Source organism: Melitaea cinxia, chromosome 23 (genome assembly GCF_905220565.1).
Source record: "Melitaea cinxia chromosome 23, ilMelCinx1.1, whole genome shotgun sequence".
Classification (NCBI taxonomy): domain Eukaryota; kingdom Metazoa; phylum Arthropoda; class Insecta; order Lepidoptera; family Nymphalidae; genus Melitaea; species Melitaea cinxia.
In genome coordinates, this window is record NC_059416.1 from 11,766,792 (window position 1) to 11,786,808 (window position 20,017).

General features: G+C 32.8%; 1 protein-coding gene across 1 annotated transcript in view; it reads right to left on the bottom strand.

The window, feature by feature from the left end:
* Positions 1 to 16,762, bottom strand: part of LOC123665135 (dedicator of cytokinesis protein 1) — a 92,249-nt gene extending 75,487 nt beyond the window's left edge. The window contains exon 1 of the mRNA XM_045599480.1: positions 16,604 to 16,762. Coding sequence (XP_045455436.1) covers positions 16,604 to 16,649 — 46 coding nt within the window. The 5' untranslated portion in view covers positions 16,650 to 16,762. The remainder of the gene's footprint in view (positions 1 to 16,603) is intronic.
* Positions 16,763 to 20,017: the final 3,255 nt, after the last annotated feature.

The window sequence follows — 20,017 nt, forward strand, 5'->3', positions numbered from 1 at the left end:
TACCTATATCTAATGCGTATATTTTTGAGTATGTTTTCGTCTACTTACGTTGTATTACTTGTCGATGTAATTGAAGTTGGTTTTGTTTTCTTTTCGGAGCAAACACAATTTTATAACGTCTGTATTTTATAGTCTGTAATATGTTACAAAAATTTGCGTTGTGTGTGTGTGTGTGTGTGTGTATATATAATTACTTAAAATATCATACAGCTTTCATTATTTAAAAATACATTTAAAAAATTAAAGTCAACGGTGATTCTCCCCAATCATTCAATTATTTGTGATTGGAACTAGCAATTATCATTTGAGCCAGATTTCCTATTTACTGGTCTTACCAAAACTAAACTAACCAAATAAGAAAAATAAAAAACACGCATCTTATCTTCTATCTTAAGTAAGTTTTACAAAAGATCTCTAATTATTTTTCATATTATTATAATACGAAATTTATAACATCAACATTGAAAGGAAATTAAAACGAAAACTGAAAATCCCATGAAAATACACATATCAAGTCTCAAACATTAAAAAACGCAAAAAACTAACACATTTGAGTCTCTCAAAGCAGCTGTATAATTTGTCCATACAATACCCAACACAACTAAAAACTTTTTAATAAAACCATAGTCCATTATAACCCCTCACAGCACGAGATACAGGTCAAAATTGTATGGGGCTCAGTATAATTATGGAGCAACAATTTACAAAGGCTACCACGGACTAATTAGGCACAACAATAACATTCAGTCGCCAATATTAGCTCCGAAGGGTTTTGAGCAGGAGTTCATTATGCAGAAATATGTAGGAAATTGTAATTAAATTTTACTGATATTGTAGCTAAGAACGATATTAAAATATAAATGCAATTATAAATGAGAAAGTTAAGAGAAGAAGGGTTTGCATATAGCTTGTCACAAAGATAGATTATTTTTAACCATGCCGGAAAATGCATGGTTCCCGTGGGATAACCCGACTAGAAAAAAGGTCAGCCTCAACCAGATCATGTATTTGGACCGGATCAGGATAGAATGAGGCATGCCAGATCCGACAAGCTCTATCAGGACCAGGTTTGGTCCAGACAAGGATAGCCTGATGTAAGATATAATCAAGTATGGTAAGGCATACTGGATCAGGACCCGGTCCGATCCAGTTCAGGATAGCCTGATGTAAAATATAATCAAGTATGGTAAGGCATACCGGATCAGGACCCGGTCCGGTCAAGATCAGGTTAGCCTGTTGTAAAATATAATCAAGTATGGTAAGGCATACTGGATCAGGACCTGGTCCGGTCCCGATCAGGATAGCCTGAAAGAAATTACGCGAACTGAGCCTGAATCACACTCGCGCGCGATCTGGACCCGATCAGGAAATCTCATCTTATCCTGATCAGGTCCAGACCAATCATCTGCGTAACATGCTTTATCTAGTCCTGATCAGGCATGCCTGGTCCGGTCCTTCCAAGGAAGACGAAAAAATTTCTACTCGGGAAGTTATTTTTCAAGCACAATGATCATAATTTCTTTTTTCCTAGCGTTAGTTGTACTTTAATGTTTAATCCCCTTAAAGGTGGCACACGCTTATTTTTACATGAGAAAATTCACGGATTTTTAAAGTCTAAACTAACTTGGCAGAATCTGTTTTTTTTTTAGGACTTTCATTAAAGTTTAAATTAAATAACACAACACACACAATCACAAGTCAAAATTTTCACGCGGGGAAAGTTGCGGCTAGCACTTAATTAAAATAATAGTTATTATTAAGTAATTTATTTAAAAAAAGAACAATGAATATTTTTAATAAGACAGTATAGTAAAAAAATCGTAATTTGTTCCTCGTATGTGTAACTAAAATCAATTATTCCGTCTATGTTCATTTAGATCTCGACTGACCCCAATTATGTGTAATTATGTAATCAGTGTGACACAAAATATCACTGCAATTTGGACCAAAACCTTATCTCATGATTTAGTTCAAGTTAAAGTGAGATGGCACCATTGGGATAATTTGATTTCCGTCTCCCTCTCGCATCGCTAAATTAATTTAGACGTTAATATTGTTGCGGGGTCAGAGGATATTAGGAACAATACGACGATCATGAGGAAAAGTCTTTTAAGGTCCAATTGCTTTTATTAACATTCAGAGACGAGAGATCGTTTTGGGCTTGCGCTGATTAAAAGTAAAAAGAGCAATATTAAAATATAATCACTTTAGACTCAGAAGAACTAAATTCATAACAAAAAAGATTTAAAGATGAAATTCTTAACAATCAATTGTGGTGATCTTGGAAACCTATTGATCAGGCTTATCCGTCTCACGTCTAACAACTGAATTTATTGCCGCATACCTCATGGAACATTCTTTTGCAATACATTTATACACGGAAAATATTTTACGGAATAAAACACGATTAAAACGTAACATTCAAGTATAAAAGCAAATTAATCCTCATTCAAGTCACTACATTCCCATAAGACAAGAATTTTAAAAGAAAAGCAAATAAAGTACGCGACCGAGCAGATGTCCGCGTAATTACTTAGTTGGGCTGCCAAGTTATTAATAACCGTTGTACTCACGTTTGTAATAATTAATCCTTTAAGTTATGAATCAACACATCGCTCCGAAAACGTTACATGCCGTCGAATGCTCGAAATGAATGCTGATCGGCTATAATGGATATAGGAACGCTAGACACGCTACGATTAATTTGATTTAATAATATTGAAACGATCCTGCCTGTTATTTCTGTAAGTCTTTTAAACTCTTCATTTTTGTCTCGTACTGATCAAATGGTTTTTAACCGACTTCCAAAAAAGGAGGAGGTTCTCAATTCGACTGTATTTTTTTTTTTTTTTTTTTTATGTATGTTACATCAGAACTTTTGGCTGGGTGGAGCGATTTCGACAAATTTTCTTTTAATCGAAAGGTGGTGAGTGCCAATTGGTCCCATTTAAATTAATTTGAGATCTAACAACTACTTTTCGAGCTATATCTAATAATGCGTTTTTACTTGACGCTTTTTTCGTCGACCTACGTTGTTTTATACAACATAACTTTCTAATCGATATACCGATTTTGATAATTCTTTTTTTGTTGAAAAGGGGATATCCCTACTTTGTTACCATGATAAGAAAACCAGGATCTGATGATGGGATCCCAGAGAAATCGAGGGAACTTCTTGAAAATCCACAATAACTTTTTACTGGGTGTACCGATTTTAATAATTTTTAATTTAATCGAAAGCTGATGTTTGTCATGTGGTCACATATAAATTTTATTGAGATCTGATTACTACTTTTTGAGTAATCTTTGATAACGCGCAGTTACTTGACTATTTTTTCGTCGATCTACGTTGTACTACTCGTCGATGTTATTGAAGTCGGTTTTTTTTTCGTTTGCGAGCAAACACAATTATACAGATTACGGATTAATATAGGTTTGTATTATTTAGGAAAATTTTTTTTTAGAATTTTCTTTAAATGTTTTGATAGATAATTATGGCTATATCTATTTTTATTTATTTTAACTTTTTATAAACAATGCGCTGTAATTTCTATATTTCAAATAAGTAATATTTACAAAATAAATACAGTTTGTTTTATTATAATATCCGGACTATAGTTTTTAATGTCTACTATTATTATGTTACGTTATTACGTATATTGAATACATTTTTCAAGATAACCAAATCCGAAAAATTCACCAGGCCACAAAACGCCGAACTGTCAGCGATTCATCGCAGGCGGTGTCTGTGAGATTCGAAGTTCTCCACGAATCTAATTCAGCACCTGCCACCCGACACTGTTACCTAATAGCTGATAACCGATTATGGAATGTTTATTGCGTTGAAAAAAAATATATATGTTTTTAACTTTTTTTGTTGAAACAGTGCAACACCAAATTTTTAGTTATAATAATCTTTTTTCATATTTTGAATTCATTATAATTCTGCGTTTCAAATTCTAAGCATGTTTCGTTACTTAAACTTTCTAAATTATTAATCAGATCTCAGATACCAATAATTATCAGTAATTTAACTGTCGAAGAAAGTTAGGAATTTGAAACGCAGAATTGTAAATAAGAAAATATATAATAAGTATTTGTTATTAATAATAATATAACAATATAACATTATAAAAACAATAAGTTTAAGTAATTTAAATAATTCATTATAAACGGTAATATGATTGCATTATAATAACAAGCCTATTTATATTTGCTGCTAAAGTTCTATAATATTTACAATAAATATATCAAAAAGATTGTAAAGAAAAAACACGATGTCTTATTTACTTTTTTTTTTTCAAAAAACTTCGAATATATTAATTTGTCCTAGTAATGTTCTAATAATAAAAAAGTGTGTGTCAGCTCCGACGCACGACTGGAGTTTACTCCTTCAGATCGACTGTCTAAATATGCACAAAAAAGGCTTACTAGTCTGAAAAAAGTTACTATTTAAAATGGTAAATAAACGAATCTTATAACGCGATCTATCGGAACCCAATAGATGGTGTTAACAAAAAACGTAACGAGGTCAATCGTTCAGTGAATTATACTCCTTATAATTTTTTCATACCCGGGGGCCTTATATGAAAATCGATTATAACATACTAAGGAGTAAACTCCTAAAATAGCCGTTGCACACAACTTTATTTGTGTGAAGATCTATCCTATGGACTATCCGTTTTTCCGTACAAAAAAAAAATGTAGCATAATTACATACAATTTCGTTCAGATCCCCGAGTAGAAATCTTTTCGTCTTCCTTCGAAGGACCAGACCAGGCATGCCTGATCAGGACTAGATAAGGCATGTAACGCAGATGATTAGTCTGGACCTGATCAGGATGAGATGAGATTTCCTGATTGGGTCCAGATAGTCCTGATCAGGCATGCCTGGTCCCGGTCCTTCTAAGGAAGACGAAAAAATTTCTACTCGGGCTGGACAATAAATAATAATAGAGGTTAAATATCTAGAACATAAACAAGTCATCTGTTCCTAGGGTAAGTAACTTAATGCTTGTATTATAAATAACAGTCGACTGATATAGCTAAATATTTTTATATTAGAATACCAGATATAGGCGGAAGTCGAACCCACAATCCCCGGAGCAGAGCGCAGGGTCACTACAAACTGCGCCAACGGGCTAATCAATCAATAAACCAGTCAGACAAACAAACTTCAGCACTTATAGTAGGGAGGTTATTTTTAAATAAATCACCTCCATTTTTACGCATAACATTCCACAGAATTACTGCGTATTGGAGGCACGGATTGGCCAACATTAACGGGTCACGTTCTGACATCGGTAATTGGACTTCCTCAGGTGGGGGAACGCATGGGACGGGCATGACGAATCGCTGCATTCAATTATTTTGTAATTTTTTATCTTAATGCTGTAGTGGTGCGTGTAGTTGCCTAAAACGCTGCACTTAGAGTGTTCGATTCTCTCGCAGGGAAAATGATTCTATTTGTAAACATATTTGACTATCGCTTCAGCCTGTAATATCCTACTACTGGGCATAGGCCTCTTTCCCCATGTAGGAGAAGGATCAGAGCTTAATCCACTACGCTACTCCAATGCGGGTTGGCGAATATATTCCCTACTATGAGTAACGATCGCTATCAGGTGTACATGATAACAACCGGGACCGACGGCTTAACGTGCTCTCCGAGGCATATTTGACTATGGTATTCGTTTATGACTTCACTCGATTCTTCTTCGGAAGTTTTAAAATGCGCACGTAAACTAAATTTTTTTTTATAAATTTAAATCTGACTATAAAATTGAGTTAGACACACCTGTTCTAGGTCTTTTTTTATTTTTTGTTCTAAAATAAGTAAGTCGGTTCAAAACCATCAAACGACGACAACGTTGAATGACCAAGCAATGTGGAGGAAAAAAAGCTCTCAAATCTTTCAATCTCAACCGTGTGTGTCGTGCTCACCTCTTATTAGATGAAAAACGTTAGCTGTGTCAAAAGCTCGAATCATCCAATTACCTGATTGCTCAATTTCGTTACATATTCGTATTTGAAACCTTCCTTTCATTTACAATATATATTTAAAAAAAAAACTCATCAGATTTAACCAAATGCAACACACGATTATTGACCAAAAAATATCATATAAAATAAGATAAAATGAGAAAACAATAATTTGTAAACTAAAACCAGACATTTTATAAATGCACCAAATTTACACAAAACTTCGACATTATGGCATGAGTTATTTTTACTTAAATATAAAAAATACTTAATACTCATTTCGATTACTTTCATTTATCATATCTATATTAATATTATAAAGCTGAAAAGTTTGTTTGTTTAAACGTGCTAATCTCTGGTAGTATTGCTTTGAATTGAAACATTCTTTTGGTGTTTGATAGTCCATTTCCCGAGTAAAGTATTTAAGTACATCTATTTTTCCGCGATATACAATACTACATACAAATATTGTAAAAAATAAATTTATAAAAACTAATAATAATTATATAGGTCTAAAATTTAACAATTGTAATTGTATGAAAAACTGAGAAGGAAATAAAGGCTTATTTATTTATTGATTGATTTTCCCGCTGGCACCGTATATGTATTGAGGTGTTCATTCCGTTCAATCTTTTTAAATAATATATAAAAATACATTTAAACTCAAAAACGCGTCTCGACTACTATCAACGCCGTACTCTTATCGGTCCGTCCCGCTCTTTTATCTCCTTATCGGTTGATTCAAAAATTTTGTTACGTTGTGCTTCCGGATACTGTACTATAAAAAACACAACCAAGGGATTCTTTTAATATTCCCATGTCTAAGAGATAAAATATTATCGTTAAGTATCTTTTATGTAAAATTAAGTAAATTTTATGATCACTAATATTGTAGTTGAAGCTTGGTTGCTATACTCATTAAACGGATCGTTTCGCTTACGAACCGTTACAATTGCCAAATGCCTCGTTTGAAATTTATCATTTATTTACATCTACATTTTGCTACGCTCCAGATTTCTTTTAAATCGACTCCAAAAAAAAAACGGAGGTTTTCAATTTGAGTCTATTTTTACCTCAGAACTTTGACTGCGTGGACCGATTTCGATGGTTTTTATTTTAATCGAAAGGCGGTGCGTGTCATGTGGTCCCATTTAAATTTAATCGAGATCAGACAAGCGCTATTTGAGTTATTTCTAATAATGCGCTTTTACTTGTCTACTTTGTCGTCTACCTACGTTGTACTGGTCTATGCGATTAAAGTCAATTTTTTATTCATTTGCAAGCAAAAACAATATCAAATTTGCTATGAAATAATCGGAAACCTACCTCCCAAGAATAATAGTATTTTCAGCCGGTTCACGAGTAAAGAAGTACTACAAATAGAAATATTACTAGAATTAAGTAACATTTCCTCATTGATTCAAAGTCAATAAGGGCGAAAAAAGTATTAATAATTGTGTTTGCAGGCAAACGAAGAAAAACCGACTTCAATTATATCGACAAGTAATACAACGTAGGTAGACGAAAAAATAGTCAAGTAACTACGCGTTATCAAAGATTACTCAAAAAGTAGTTATCAGATCTCGATAAAATTTATATTTAACCACATGATAAACATCAGCTTTCGATTAAATTAAAAATTATCAAAATCGGTACACCCAGTAAAAAGTTATAGCGGATTTTCGAGAGTTTCCCGCGATTTCTCTAGGATTCCATCATCAGATCCTAGTTTCCTTATCATGGAACCAAACTAAGGATATCCCCTTTCCAACAAAAAAAAAGTATCATCAAAATCGGTATATCCAGTAGAAAGTTATGCGGTATAATACAACGTAGGTCGACGAAAAAAGCGTCAAGTAAAAACGCATTATTAGATATAACTCGAAAAGTAGTTGTTGGATCTCAAATAAATTTAAATGGGACCAAATGACACACACCACCTTTCGATCAAAAGAAAATTTGTCGAAATCGCTCCACCCAGTCAAAAGTTCTGAAGTAACATACATTAAAAAAAATACAGTCGAATTGAGAACCTCCTCCTTTTTTGGAAGTCGGTTTAAAATACCTTCACCCGCAGAACATACATTTTTTTGATATTTAAAAATATGTACGAAAGATGTTTTAATGTATTAGTAATAAAAAAATTGCAAGTGAACTTCAGATAAGCGAGCGACAAAACCCAGACGTGACGTCACTATGCACAATAACTATTATAATACTATAGTTAAGTCTGCTAGCTCTGACTATTGTTTACTGTGCCATAATGATCCTGTGGATGAAACGCGTAAACCTAAACCTATATTAACTTGGGTGTAGAGTCGGCAACGCGTTTGCGATGCTTCTGGTGTTACAAGCGTCTATAAGCTACGGTAATCGCTTACCACGAGGTGAGCCGTACGCTTGTTTGCCGACCTAGTTTTATATTACGCTTCAGCCTGTAATATCCCACTACTGGGCACAGGCCTCTTTCCCCATGTAGGAGAAGGATCAGAGCTTATCCATCACGCTGCTCCAATCCAGGTTGGCGGATATATTCCCTACTATGAGTAACGATCGCTATTAGATGTACATGATAAGAACCGGGACTCACGGCTTAACGTGCTCTCCGAGGCACGGCAAACATCTATATGGCCAATACAAATGTTTATCGTGCGCGGGGATCGAACCGTCGACCGCCAGCGCAACAGCCACAAACAAGTACTGTGACAGTTGCGCCAACGGGTTTAGCCCAGTAGTGGGACATTAATTTGACTCGGGCATGTCATCAACCCAGTCTTTGTTACACATCGAACCGTACAAAATCAACGATCAAGCGCTTCATATAAAAACAATATTCATAGTACAATATCGTTCATACGTCACACTATTTGTGCCAATAAGGAAATGTAACAGGAAACAGTATGTACTCCTATACATAAGTGTGTATGTGTGTGTGTGCTTGAAAACAAAGCAATCGACATGTCATTATCAACGTTACTATAATACGTAGCTGTTTATATCGAAAAAGTTTTTAGTGGCAAACTTTTTAATAATATGCAAAAAAAAATTACAAACCTTTTTTCACTTGCAAATAATAACCGAATGTAATTATGTGTAATCTTCAATAAAGACTTAAGTCGGAAAATATGTCTTTTCTTAAATTTAATGACATTATAGGTTCTGAACAGCACTAAGATAAATATAAATTAAGAATCAATGGAAACTAGCAACCGATCATGTGTAGTGGTGTGTGTGCATATTTCAAAAAAAAAACGACGCCACATAACTTTTGAAAAGAGAACTAAAACTTTAATATAGCACTAAATAATGTCTAATGCCATGATTTTCTAAATAATGTTCGAATAACGACATCCTCCCACGTGGACAAAGAAACTTATGCCTAGCAGTGGAATGTTAGAGGCTGAATCATGACCGTACAAGTTATAACTAAATAATAATCCTTCTCGTAATTAGTAACAATATCAAAGCTACAACATTTTATATACACTAATCCATATCTTATTGATAATGTATGATAACGCTCGCATCGTATTCAAGAAAAAAAAACCCCTTAAAACAAAGTTTGCACAATCCAACAGACACTTAAGAAGATATTTAACACTCATGCGGGCTTTGGAAATCCGTATTGTTAGTTGTGACGCAGATGTTACGAATAACTTAAATTTTATAAAAATACTTCTCGTCTGGAACTCACAATATTACATTTTATGCAATACGAAACTGCTTTGAATAAAAATATGCGATATTATACCTAAATTCAGTACAATTAATTATAATTAGAATCTTAAACAGCGTTAAAGATTATTTGGCTTTCAATCATCGTGCGGTGACGCATATATCCGGACAGGACAGTGAAAAAGGACATCTATCAATCAAAATAAATAAAAACGGATAGCCGAAATTTATGTACGCGCATACCTTTCGACTGCACCAATCCTGTTTGTTATTGTCAGATCAAGGGTTTTATAAAATAAAATAAATGGGACGACGAACCAAAGCTGGTGGTAAGTGGCTCGCCGAGTCAGATAGGCATAAACATAGAGTCAGACAGGAGAAGATTTTGGTAATATTGTAGGAAGGTGTTGATGATTGATTTGGTGACTTGGTGATGAAGTAGGACACGACAGAAAATGTCTTTGTACTCTAAAGCAGCCCGTCTGGGAAAGAACCTCAACTTTACAGAAAGTTATTACCTTCTAAATAGCTAAATAGCACGGCACTTGAATAGTGTTGCGTTGTTGTGGTAGCACTAATACTCAATTTAAAAAATCAATATTACAAAAAAAAATATTCCAATATAGTTAGGAACCATTCCATTCAATAATAATAATAAATAACTTTATCTCACATAGTAACATATAACAATTACATAAGAATAAAGCTTAAAGGGGGGAAAAAAATTACATCGCATGCAACGGGCGGTCTTATCACTAGGTCTAATCACATTCAAGTGCATTTTATAAAATTTGACAATAAAATAATGCTTATCTTTAAAACCGTAGATAAGACACCGTATCAGTAAATACTTACTAATCAATAAACAAAATTATCAAAAAAAAAAAAAAATGACAGCAGATATGTGCATTCACACAAATCATTATTTCTGGTCTGGGTATATGTCCTTGTGGGTCTCCCCACCGCACCACGAAAAGCACGATAAATTGTGTTTTCCAGTTACCAAAATGACCACCATATTTACTCATGGAAAGTAAGCAGTGTATGGTAGTAGAGCAGGTAGTGACACACCTAATAGTATAGAGAAGACACAACAGTGTCACCCCAACAGTCACACCCATTCACCAGAATCCTCAATTTCCCGCCTAAAGCCTCAACCGGTCGTAGACGACGTGGCAGATCATCGGTCCAAAAAAATAAATAATATTGTGCGTTTATTCCTTCTGTAAATTCTTTGACACAACCGAAAATAAATGACAAACAGAAAACTTGCCTAGTTTCACTTATCTCCTAAAATTAATACTCATTTAGGATGGGTATATCCAATTATTATCACTTAAGATTTAATGAAGGCGGCGGACCTCGCGAAGTTTGGATATGTTAAAAGACTTGAAAAACTTTTATATATCGCTAAAGGTCTCATAATTCATAAAATTATGTATCATACCACGACTAAGGAAGAGGATCGAACCCACAAACCTTGTAGCAGAAAGCAAACGTCTCGGCCATCTGGCTGTTAATTGACTATTAGTTACATCTGCATTTACCGCTTCGCTCCCATAACTTATATCTTTATTCTGGTTTTTAAAAGACAGATTCAAAAGGCTAGGCCAGAATTCAAAATTTAACTCTACGTTACTCGGTGACAGCGCGGTGTGACAGAGCGGCAAGTCTAAGGATTATTTTTTTTTTTTAATAATTAAAAGAAACGCAGCTCAATTGAAAAATAGACAAACGCACCTAGAGCCGCGTGGGTCGTATAGTCAGAGGTACTATAAACATATTCAATATGGTAAAAGTTTAGGCCCTGGTTCACGGATGACGATACAAATAGCCTTTGACACCACACAGCCATCAGCGGGAGACAGAATAGGCCATTAGGACGTTTCTCCTCAATTAATAAGCTATTGCTTAAAGATTAATATATGCAAACAGAAATATCTCATTAATATAGTAGAATTCGATAGTGATAAAAGAATAATGAATCAAAAAATCTTTACTATCGGATACTGTCATTCGTCAAATATCGTTATCCACAACTGATTAAACTGGCTCTTACGCTTCAGCCTGTAATATCCCACTACTGGGCATAGGCTTCTTTCCCCATGTAGGAGAAGGATCAGAGCTTAATCCACCCCGCTGCTCTAATGCGGGTTGGCGGATATATATTCTCTACTATGAGTAACGATCGCTATCAGGTGTACATGATAACAACCGGGACCGACGGCTTAACGTGCTCTCCGAGGCACGGTGGGGAGACCCACAAGGACTGCACAAACACCCAGACCACGGCAAACACCTGTATGGCCAATACAAATGTTTGTCATATGCGGGGATCCAACCCGCAACCACCAGCGCAACAGGAACAATCCATGACTGTGACCGTTGCGCCAACGCGGCGTCAAAACTGGCACTTAATCTATCAAAAAAAATCTCAATAAAACATTGTTTTGTTAATTAATTCAACAAAAACAACAATTATATAAGATTACAACACAAATTAGATAATAGTAGTGTTTGAGATTAATGAACTATAACGGTGCTAATTTGTGGTTTCACATGCAACAATTATTGAGTTAATAAATCGAGTCCAATGCTTGAATGGTTCTCGATAAATTACGCAGTGGCTTCAGTGATATAACACCGCTTTCTAAATGGTATTGTAGAGGATATAAGTTCATTTTTCACATTATATTTAAACTAGCCGTGTCCCGCGGTTCCCCGCGGTTCGCGTTATTGTATATTTCTTTGGGAATTGGACTATACAACACACAAAGATTTTTTTCAAATCGAACCACTAGTTACTGAGATACACAAACATTTTAACTGTCTAATAACAGTATAGATAAATAATACGTCCTAAGTAAAACCATGTATATTTTATTGCATTGTGTAGTATGTATAATTATATTTATTGTATTGTCAAATTTTTTTGTTCGTAGTTTTAAGTGGAAACTTTGTTGGCTTGATTATTTTTTTTTTTATGTCTCATGAACGAATTATATTCTTTGTGCTGTTTGTTTCCCAATAAAGGAAAAAAAAAAGAAATAAATAAATGCCTCACACTCCACAGTTTTTAGTAAAAGAAAATCCAATGTCTGCTGGTCCAGAAAAACACAAGACAAACCCTAAGAGCGATCATCGAAAGAACAGCTGCTACGGCAGCAGCCACATGCTGAGACAACTGCATTATGTGATGATTTAGCCTGTGACATCTCACTGCTGAGTATAGGAATGTTTGTCTCGGTAAAACTCGAGAATGGCTGGACCGATTTGGCTAATTTCGATCTTGAAATATTTGTGGAAGCTCAGGGAAGGTTTAAACGGTAAGAAACAAAAATAATAAGTAATCGAAATGTTTGTTTTCTTCTAACTTTAGTGCCATCTTCTTTTTGTGCTGTCTTAGCTAAGTTTATTAGAATCAATTATAATTTACCAATAAATTAAAATTAAATAATCATGTCAAATATTTTCAACTAACCGCAGCTTAAGCGGCTTATCCCACTATTGTACTGTCAAAAACGAACCGTCTCCGAACTTATACACTTTCAGCACTTCTCATTGGAAAAATCATCGGCAAAAAGCTGATGGAGCCATAGTCTTCAAAGAAGAAGAAGAAGTAATCGAAAATACTAAAATGGACAATTTAATTTTCCGATACTTATAGGTGCATTCAGAAAGTCTATAACTGTTGCATTTAATGTAGATAAAAAATATTTTATTAAGTTTGGACAATATTTTTAACAAATATATGAAGGTGATATGAAGTTCAATATCTCGTCCCTAATATAATATTTTTAAATCTATCATTAACAAAAAAATTAACTAATAATAACAACATTATTTCAGGAACATACACATACACACATCCTTAACAACAGAAAGCTCGCATACTTTACAATCAATGTTTCAACTGACTCATGATTCAACTTTTTCATTAAAAAACTGCATAATAAATGCCAACAGTCGCATTTGTATTATTAATTTATCATAAGGGTGACTCATTTAGCTTGAAACTTTCTCTTGAATTACAATGTTCGAGTAACTTTGTAAGCTTGTTTTAAAAATAAAGTTTTGTATAAATCATTATACAATACATGTTATTATTGTATTTATTAATGTAGCATTCAAATACTTTGCTATCAAATTGCTTTTAAACCGACTTTAAATAAGGAGGTTTCTTAATCCAACCGTATATAAATATTTTTTTTTGTGTGTGTGTTTGTGAGAGAGAGGGGGAGGGGCGGCGTCAATGAAACACTTTTGATTATATGGTACTTACCACAATTGTTATTTTGATGCTTCCAATATTTTCATGGTGAATGTTAAAGTTGCAAAACTTTCAATGAATTAATTTAAAAAAAATTTCAATCTCGTAAAGTGATTTTCTTTCAAAGTAATTTATTCTGTATATCATCAACTGTAATACAATATATTTAATTATGGTGGTTAACAATATCTTCAAAAAGATTAATTTACCCCTTAAAAGGTTAAACTGCAGTAAAATTATTTAAGTTCACTCCAAAACGTTATATGAATAGGCAAGTATCATTAAAACAGCGAATTTGAATTGAATGAATGACTAACATCAACCAAACTGTATATACTTCACAATTAGTATGTAACTGAAGTACCTTAAATTTTTTTTTTTTTTTTTCTTTACTAGGAAGTCATATAGGTACTTTTTTAAATGCATTAAATTTTTAACATTGGACTGTCATGTACATATGTATAAAAGTCCTTAAATAAAGATATGAAAAAAAAATATATAATAATTTAAGTCACATACATTCATTAATTATTTACACAAAACTAAAATAAAAATAGAAAAATAGAAGTATTAATAATGGTGTCACTTTAATCAAAGATATAAAACAACGAGTATGCTTTAGACCACACGACTGAAGTAAAACTTTTTTAGCAATAATAGGCCTGCACTGTCTTATATATACGAAACGTAACTGGCTGCGATTGAAAGACAGAAAGAAAATATGGGCTCGCACCTCTCTCTTACTCTGCTCGCCTCACGCGATCACATTTTCGTAACGCTCTGGTCACGCGTTCTCCAGCTTACTCAACATCAAGTATGCATAGTGAAGTTTTACTTTAATAACAAAATTTAGTACAAATTGACATGTACGTTTTGTGTTTAAAAATGTCATCGAGGGTGTCTGAAACATTACCATAATTATTTACTCATTCAAAATAAGATAAAAGAGATACTGTTCAAATGTCATCAGTCGAATATTGAAGTAGCGCTTGCTTGGATACCAAGTCACAGCGGTATAGCAGGTAATGAGATGGCAGACATATGTGCAAAAGATGCCATTCACCTAGGCTATGATAAATATAATAAATGCTTTTCCCGAGACATAGAAGTTTGGCTAAGCAATGTTTGGATAAATCTTGTGATAGACTATGGAAATCCTCAAGACTAGTTACAGGTAAATATTATGGCAATATCCAGCCTATTCCTATCAAGCCATGGCCTGTGATGCCTAAATTGCACATTCGTGACACTTCCTTATGTGAATGCGGCTTGGAGGAAGGATCTCTCGATCAATGTTTTTAAATTGTCTGAAATTAACTGTACACTATATAATATGCTTCCCAAAAACATTGCGTGGCCGGTTAATGTTTGCTTTCTTCTAACTTTAGTGCCAACTTCTTTTTGTGTTATCTTAGCTAAGTTTATTAGAATCAATGATATAAAACTATAATTTACCAAAAAATAAAATTAAATAATAATTTCAAATATTTCCAATTAACCACAGGTTAAGTGGCTTAACCCACTATTGTACTGTCAAAAACGGACCCTGTCTCCAGACTTTAATAAACTTACAGCACTTGTCATTGGCAAAAGCATCGGCGAAAAGCTGATGGAGCCATAGTCTTTAAAGTACTCATTCAAATCTGTTAAGAGTGTTTTGATTTATGTTCACTTAGTTTTGTTTTGCTGTAAGGTGATGTCATAAGAGCACTAGCAACAAAAACAGTAGGTAACCCATTTAGCATTGTCGTGTAATAAATAACATTTTAGAACTACTTCCTTCGAGAGTATTTTTATTTGAATAGGATAGTTAATAAGCATTGATTTTTTTTAATAATATCTTAATAAACATGTTGTCCTAGTAGTGACAAAACATAATAAATAAGAATTTGATTCTTGTATTGAATTATTACTGTTTAAATGTACTCGCTGGCTTAACAGATGTTAGCCTGTCTTGTGAAATGTTAAATGACTTTTAAGAAATAGTTACTTTTTTAAGTCTACAAGAACCTTCTTCAAAGTATAGGAAAAATTCATTCTTATTTTAACTAATCATGTGCAGCATAATTGAGTGTCTGTATTGCATATCAGTATTTCTCTATCAATTACATAAATTAAAAAATCTTGAAAAGAAGAGGAAAAAAACATGTAAACAAACTTATATAGTTTTTTTTCTTTTTTTTTTTGTTATTATTCATACACATTTAACAAAAATATTAATATATTAACGATTTCTTCGTTTTAGATATTTTTGTAATTAGTTATTATTTATTGTTTCCGAAGTTTCAGGAGAAAAATGTGATGTACGGTTTTTTTGTTGTTAAATGAAATATATATTGTGTTAATTAGGATAATCTATAGAGTTAACACATTACGCTATAAATAAACAATATTATTGATATGATTTGATAAAAAAAATCAAATCAAGACGTCATCAAGTGAACTTGACATCAAAAAATTAATGAATACTTAACGAATGATATTTTAGGACATCCTTACCGTGGGAGTGGTCTGATTTTAATGTGATATTACTAAACTTTTAAAGAAAATCATAGCTATTAGCCACTAATGTGAAACAATGTTTATATTTATCACTCTCAGCGGGAGGGAAATATGTAGTGAATAATCCTCAAACTATGTTTTTTCCTTGTATTAACAACAAATTCGTGTACTCACCGACAGCGTAGCGGTCATCGTCGTCGAGTTTTCGCCACACAGTCATATTTGAAAAATCACTTTATTTTTATTTTATTTCTAATTAAACGCGAGACTCGTCATTTTTAGCTCGGTCAAAACTTTGTCACAACACGCTGTCTATGGTCGGGCGCAGAGAAACGTAATGACGGGAGGGAGTGAAGTTCGGAATTTAACAAGTTAATTGTCTATAATTTGTAACTTTAACAAAACTTAAGTAGATATGTTTCATAATTTAGACACATGTGTTTAGTTTTATAGTAATATTAATAAAGCGAATTGACTAATTCATAAAAAGATAATGATGTTTCAATTCATGCGGTTACAGTTGATAATAGATGGCGCTCTTTGAGAATGTAGGTACCTACTGTTCTGTGTGATTGTATGACCGTTATTTTAATTTTATAACATTTTATTTACTTTCGTCACTAAGAGTTTTTAAAACTTGGTCTAGTTCTTGAAGCGAAATTACATTTAAATAAATGTAGTTAATTTTGTATTGACAAATGGTCTGAAACACGTTGGTATAATATCCATTAGTCACTGCTACATCTACTTAGTACTAGCTCAGTCTGAAACTTGAAATTTAAATTAATGAAAGTATACTTTTATAACTGATACATAATACACATTATAAACGACAGAAATAGTAAGTGCACGCGAGTAGGCTAAGCTATTACAGATGGAATTTTGAGGATCCAACTGTTTCAATTTCACTAGAATCACAAAATAATATCTTATTGAATCTTAGGACCGATAAATACCATACAAGTTCCGCCGAAGATGGATTAAACGCAATGAGTATAAGCTATAATTAAATATTTAAATAATATATTAATACCTAGTAAGGAATTTAGCCGAACCGTTTGTACCTATCTAAATACTCTGCAAATAATTCTCGTCTTAATTTAAATTTACATAATCGAATTATACCTACTTATTAAAAAAAAATTATAGAATGTTTTATATATTTAAGAACTACTAGTAGATACTCTATACTAATGTAAAGTTGTTTGAAAGCCTAGCGCCTGATAAATTTTTGGAGCTCAAGTGCTCAATTTTTTTGAAACGTAGACGAAGTCGTATGTATCAGCCAATACAGGATAATGAATAACGAATACAACTCTTAAAATCATAAAATTAGGTTTTTTTATTATTATTGCGTAATACCTATAACTATATCGTACTAAGCACAACATGCAAAATCCTTCTTTTTTTTTAACGAAACATTATTCTTTTTAAACGCCAAAAATAAATTTACATTTTAGAACCGCGAGCACTCAACGCGATAATCTATGTGTCAACAAATATTGCCGCGAAAAAAGGATTTCAAAACGGAGCTTCTAAGGGCCATTATTCACGTGACGGGTTTATTTGAGTTCGGGGCCTTAATTGCGGTACGCTGAGTTAATTATTTAACTTTTCAAAACTTGGCAAATGAAAAAGTTGAAACCGATAGAGGAATATTACTCTTAGAGAGTACAAAGTTGGTTTCCAGCAATATTGAATTGTTACTTAGTAAGGTTTAAAGTTTAACAAGTTTAATATTTTATCTGTAAAGGTACAGACAAAATAATGGACCGTAAATTCATGTCATGATAATTAATATATTACGAAGAAAGCCGCCAAATTTTCATATGTTGGGATTAGATTAATTCTACTTAAATTATATCATGTAATATATGTTGAACTAAGGTATCTTTTTTTTCATTTAAATTTGAAATGTAAATCTATTTCATTTTAAAGATGTGGTCTTGGCTAAACTAGCTGCACTGTTACTGTCGTAGTTTAGTATCTTTAATGTTTTTCTTATAATGTCTTTATTTTCGTTATAAATGCATTTTGTTGTGATTTTATATATTAAATTTGATTTACACTGATCAGTATGGCATGTAGCGACCAACTATAAAAAGAAGTACAATGATCATTATTTACCTATTATGTATTAAAACATTTATATTGTGTCTTCTGTTGGTTTTCCTTAATAAATATATAATAATTGATGATGAGTAACATTTTTTTTTTAATTTCGTCGATAGACATAAATGTTGACCAAAGATTGATAAAATGAATTAAACCTGCATTTTTTTTTTTCAAAAATAATTTGTGTAATTACCTTGCTGCTACTTGTTACTTGAAAGTTCTTCTAAGTAAAAATTGCATTTTAGTAATTTTAGCTTCGTTAACTAAATTCAACATGTTAATTTGTAGTAAGAGTATATAGTAAGATTTGTAGTGAGAGTTTGTTGGATTCTGTTACTAAGCTCTTGCTAACTTTTCTGTACACACTATCCCGCTGTATAAACTATCCAAATATGACTTGAAGCGAAATTGCATTTAAATAAACTGACAGAATACATACATAGTCATGAAAAATATTAAATTTTACAGGTGTGGGCAAAAAAAATCTCCTTCAATTTACGATATTTCGATAGACAATAAAATGAAAATATCTATAACGTTATCAAAGTCAATGAAATACGCATTGTTAAAGATAACTCCAAAAGTAGATACTCGTTAGATGTCGCTCAAATTAAAGAAACCACACGATAAACATCAGCTTTTTAATATAGAAAGAATCATCATACACGCAAACAAAAAACAAAAAAAAGCAATGCAGTCGAATTGAGTACCTCCTCCTCTTTTATGGAGTCCTTTAAAAAACTTAATCTAAGTAAAACATTTCTAAATTATGGAGAGAAATTAATTAAGTTTATTGTTATTGTTATTTTATATGTACATTCGAATTTGACCAAAATATTTTATATTATACTATCCATTGTTAAACACAGCTATCCTTTAATTGTTTTTTTAACCGACTTCCAAAAAAGGAGGAGGTTCTCAATTCGACTGTATTTTTTTTTTATGTATGTTACATCAGAACTTTTGACTGTGTGGACCGATTTCGACAATTTTTTTTTAATCGAAAGGTGGTGTGTGCCAATTGATCCCATTTAAATTTATTTGAGATCTAACAACTACTTTTCGAGTTATATCTAATAATGCGTTTTTACTTGACGCTTTTTTCGTCGACCGACGTTGTATTATACCGCATAACTTTCTACTCGACGACGGCGACGTACCGATTTTGATAATTCTTTTTTTGTTAGAAAGGAGATATCCCTAGTTTGGTATCATGATAAGGAAACCAGGATCTGATGATGGAATCCCAGAGAAATCGAGGGAAGTTCTTGAAAATCCGCAATAACTTTTTACTGGGTGTACCGATTTTAATAATTTTTAATTTAATCGAAAGCTGATGTTTGTCATGTGGTCACATGTAAATTTTATTGAGATCTAATAACTACTTTTTGAGTAATCTTTGATAACGCGTAGTTACTTGACTATTTTTACGTCGATCTACGTTGTATACTCGTCGATGTAATTGAAGTCGGT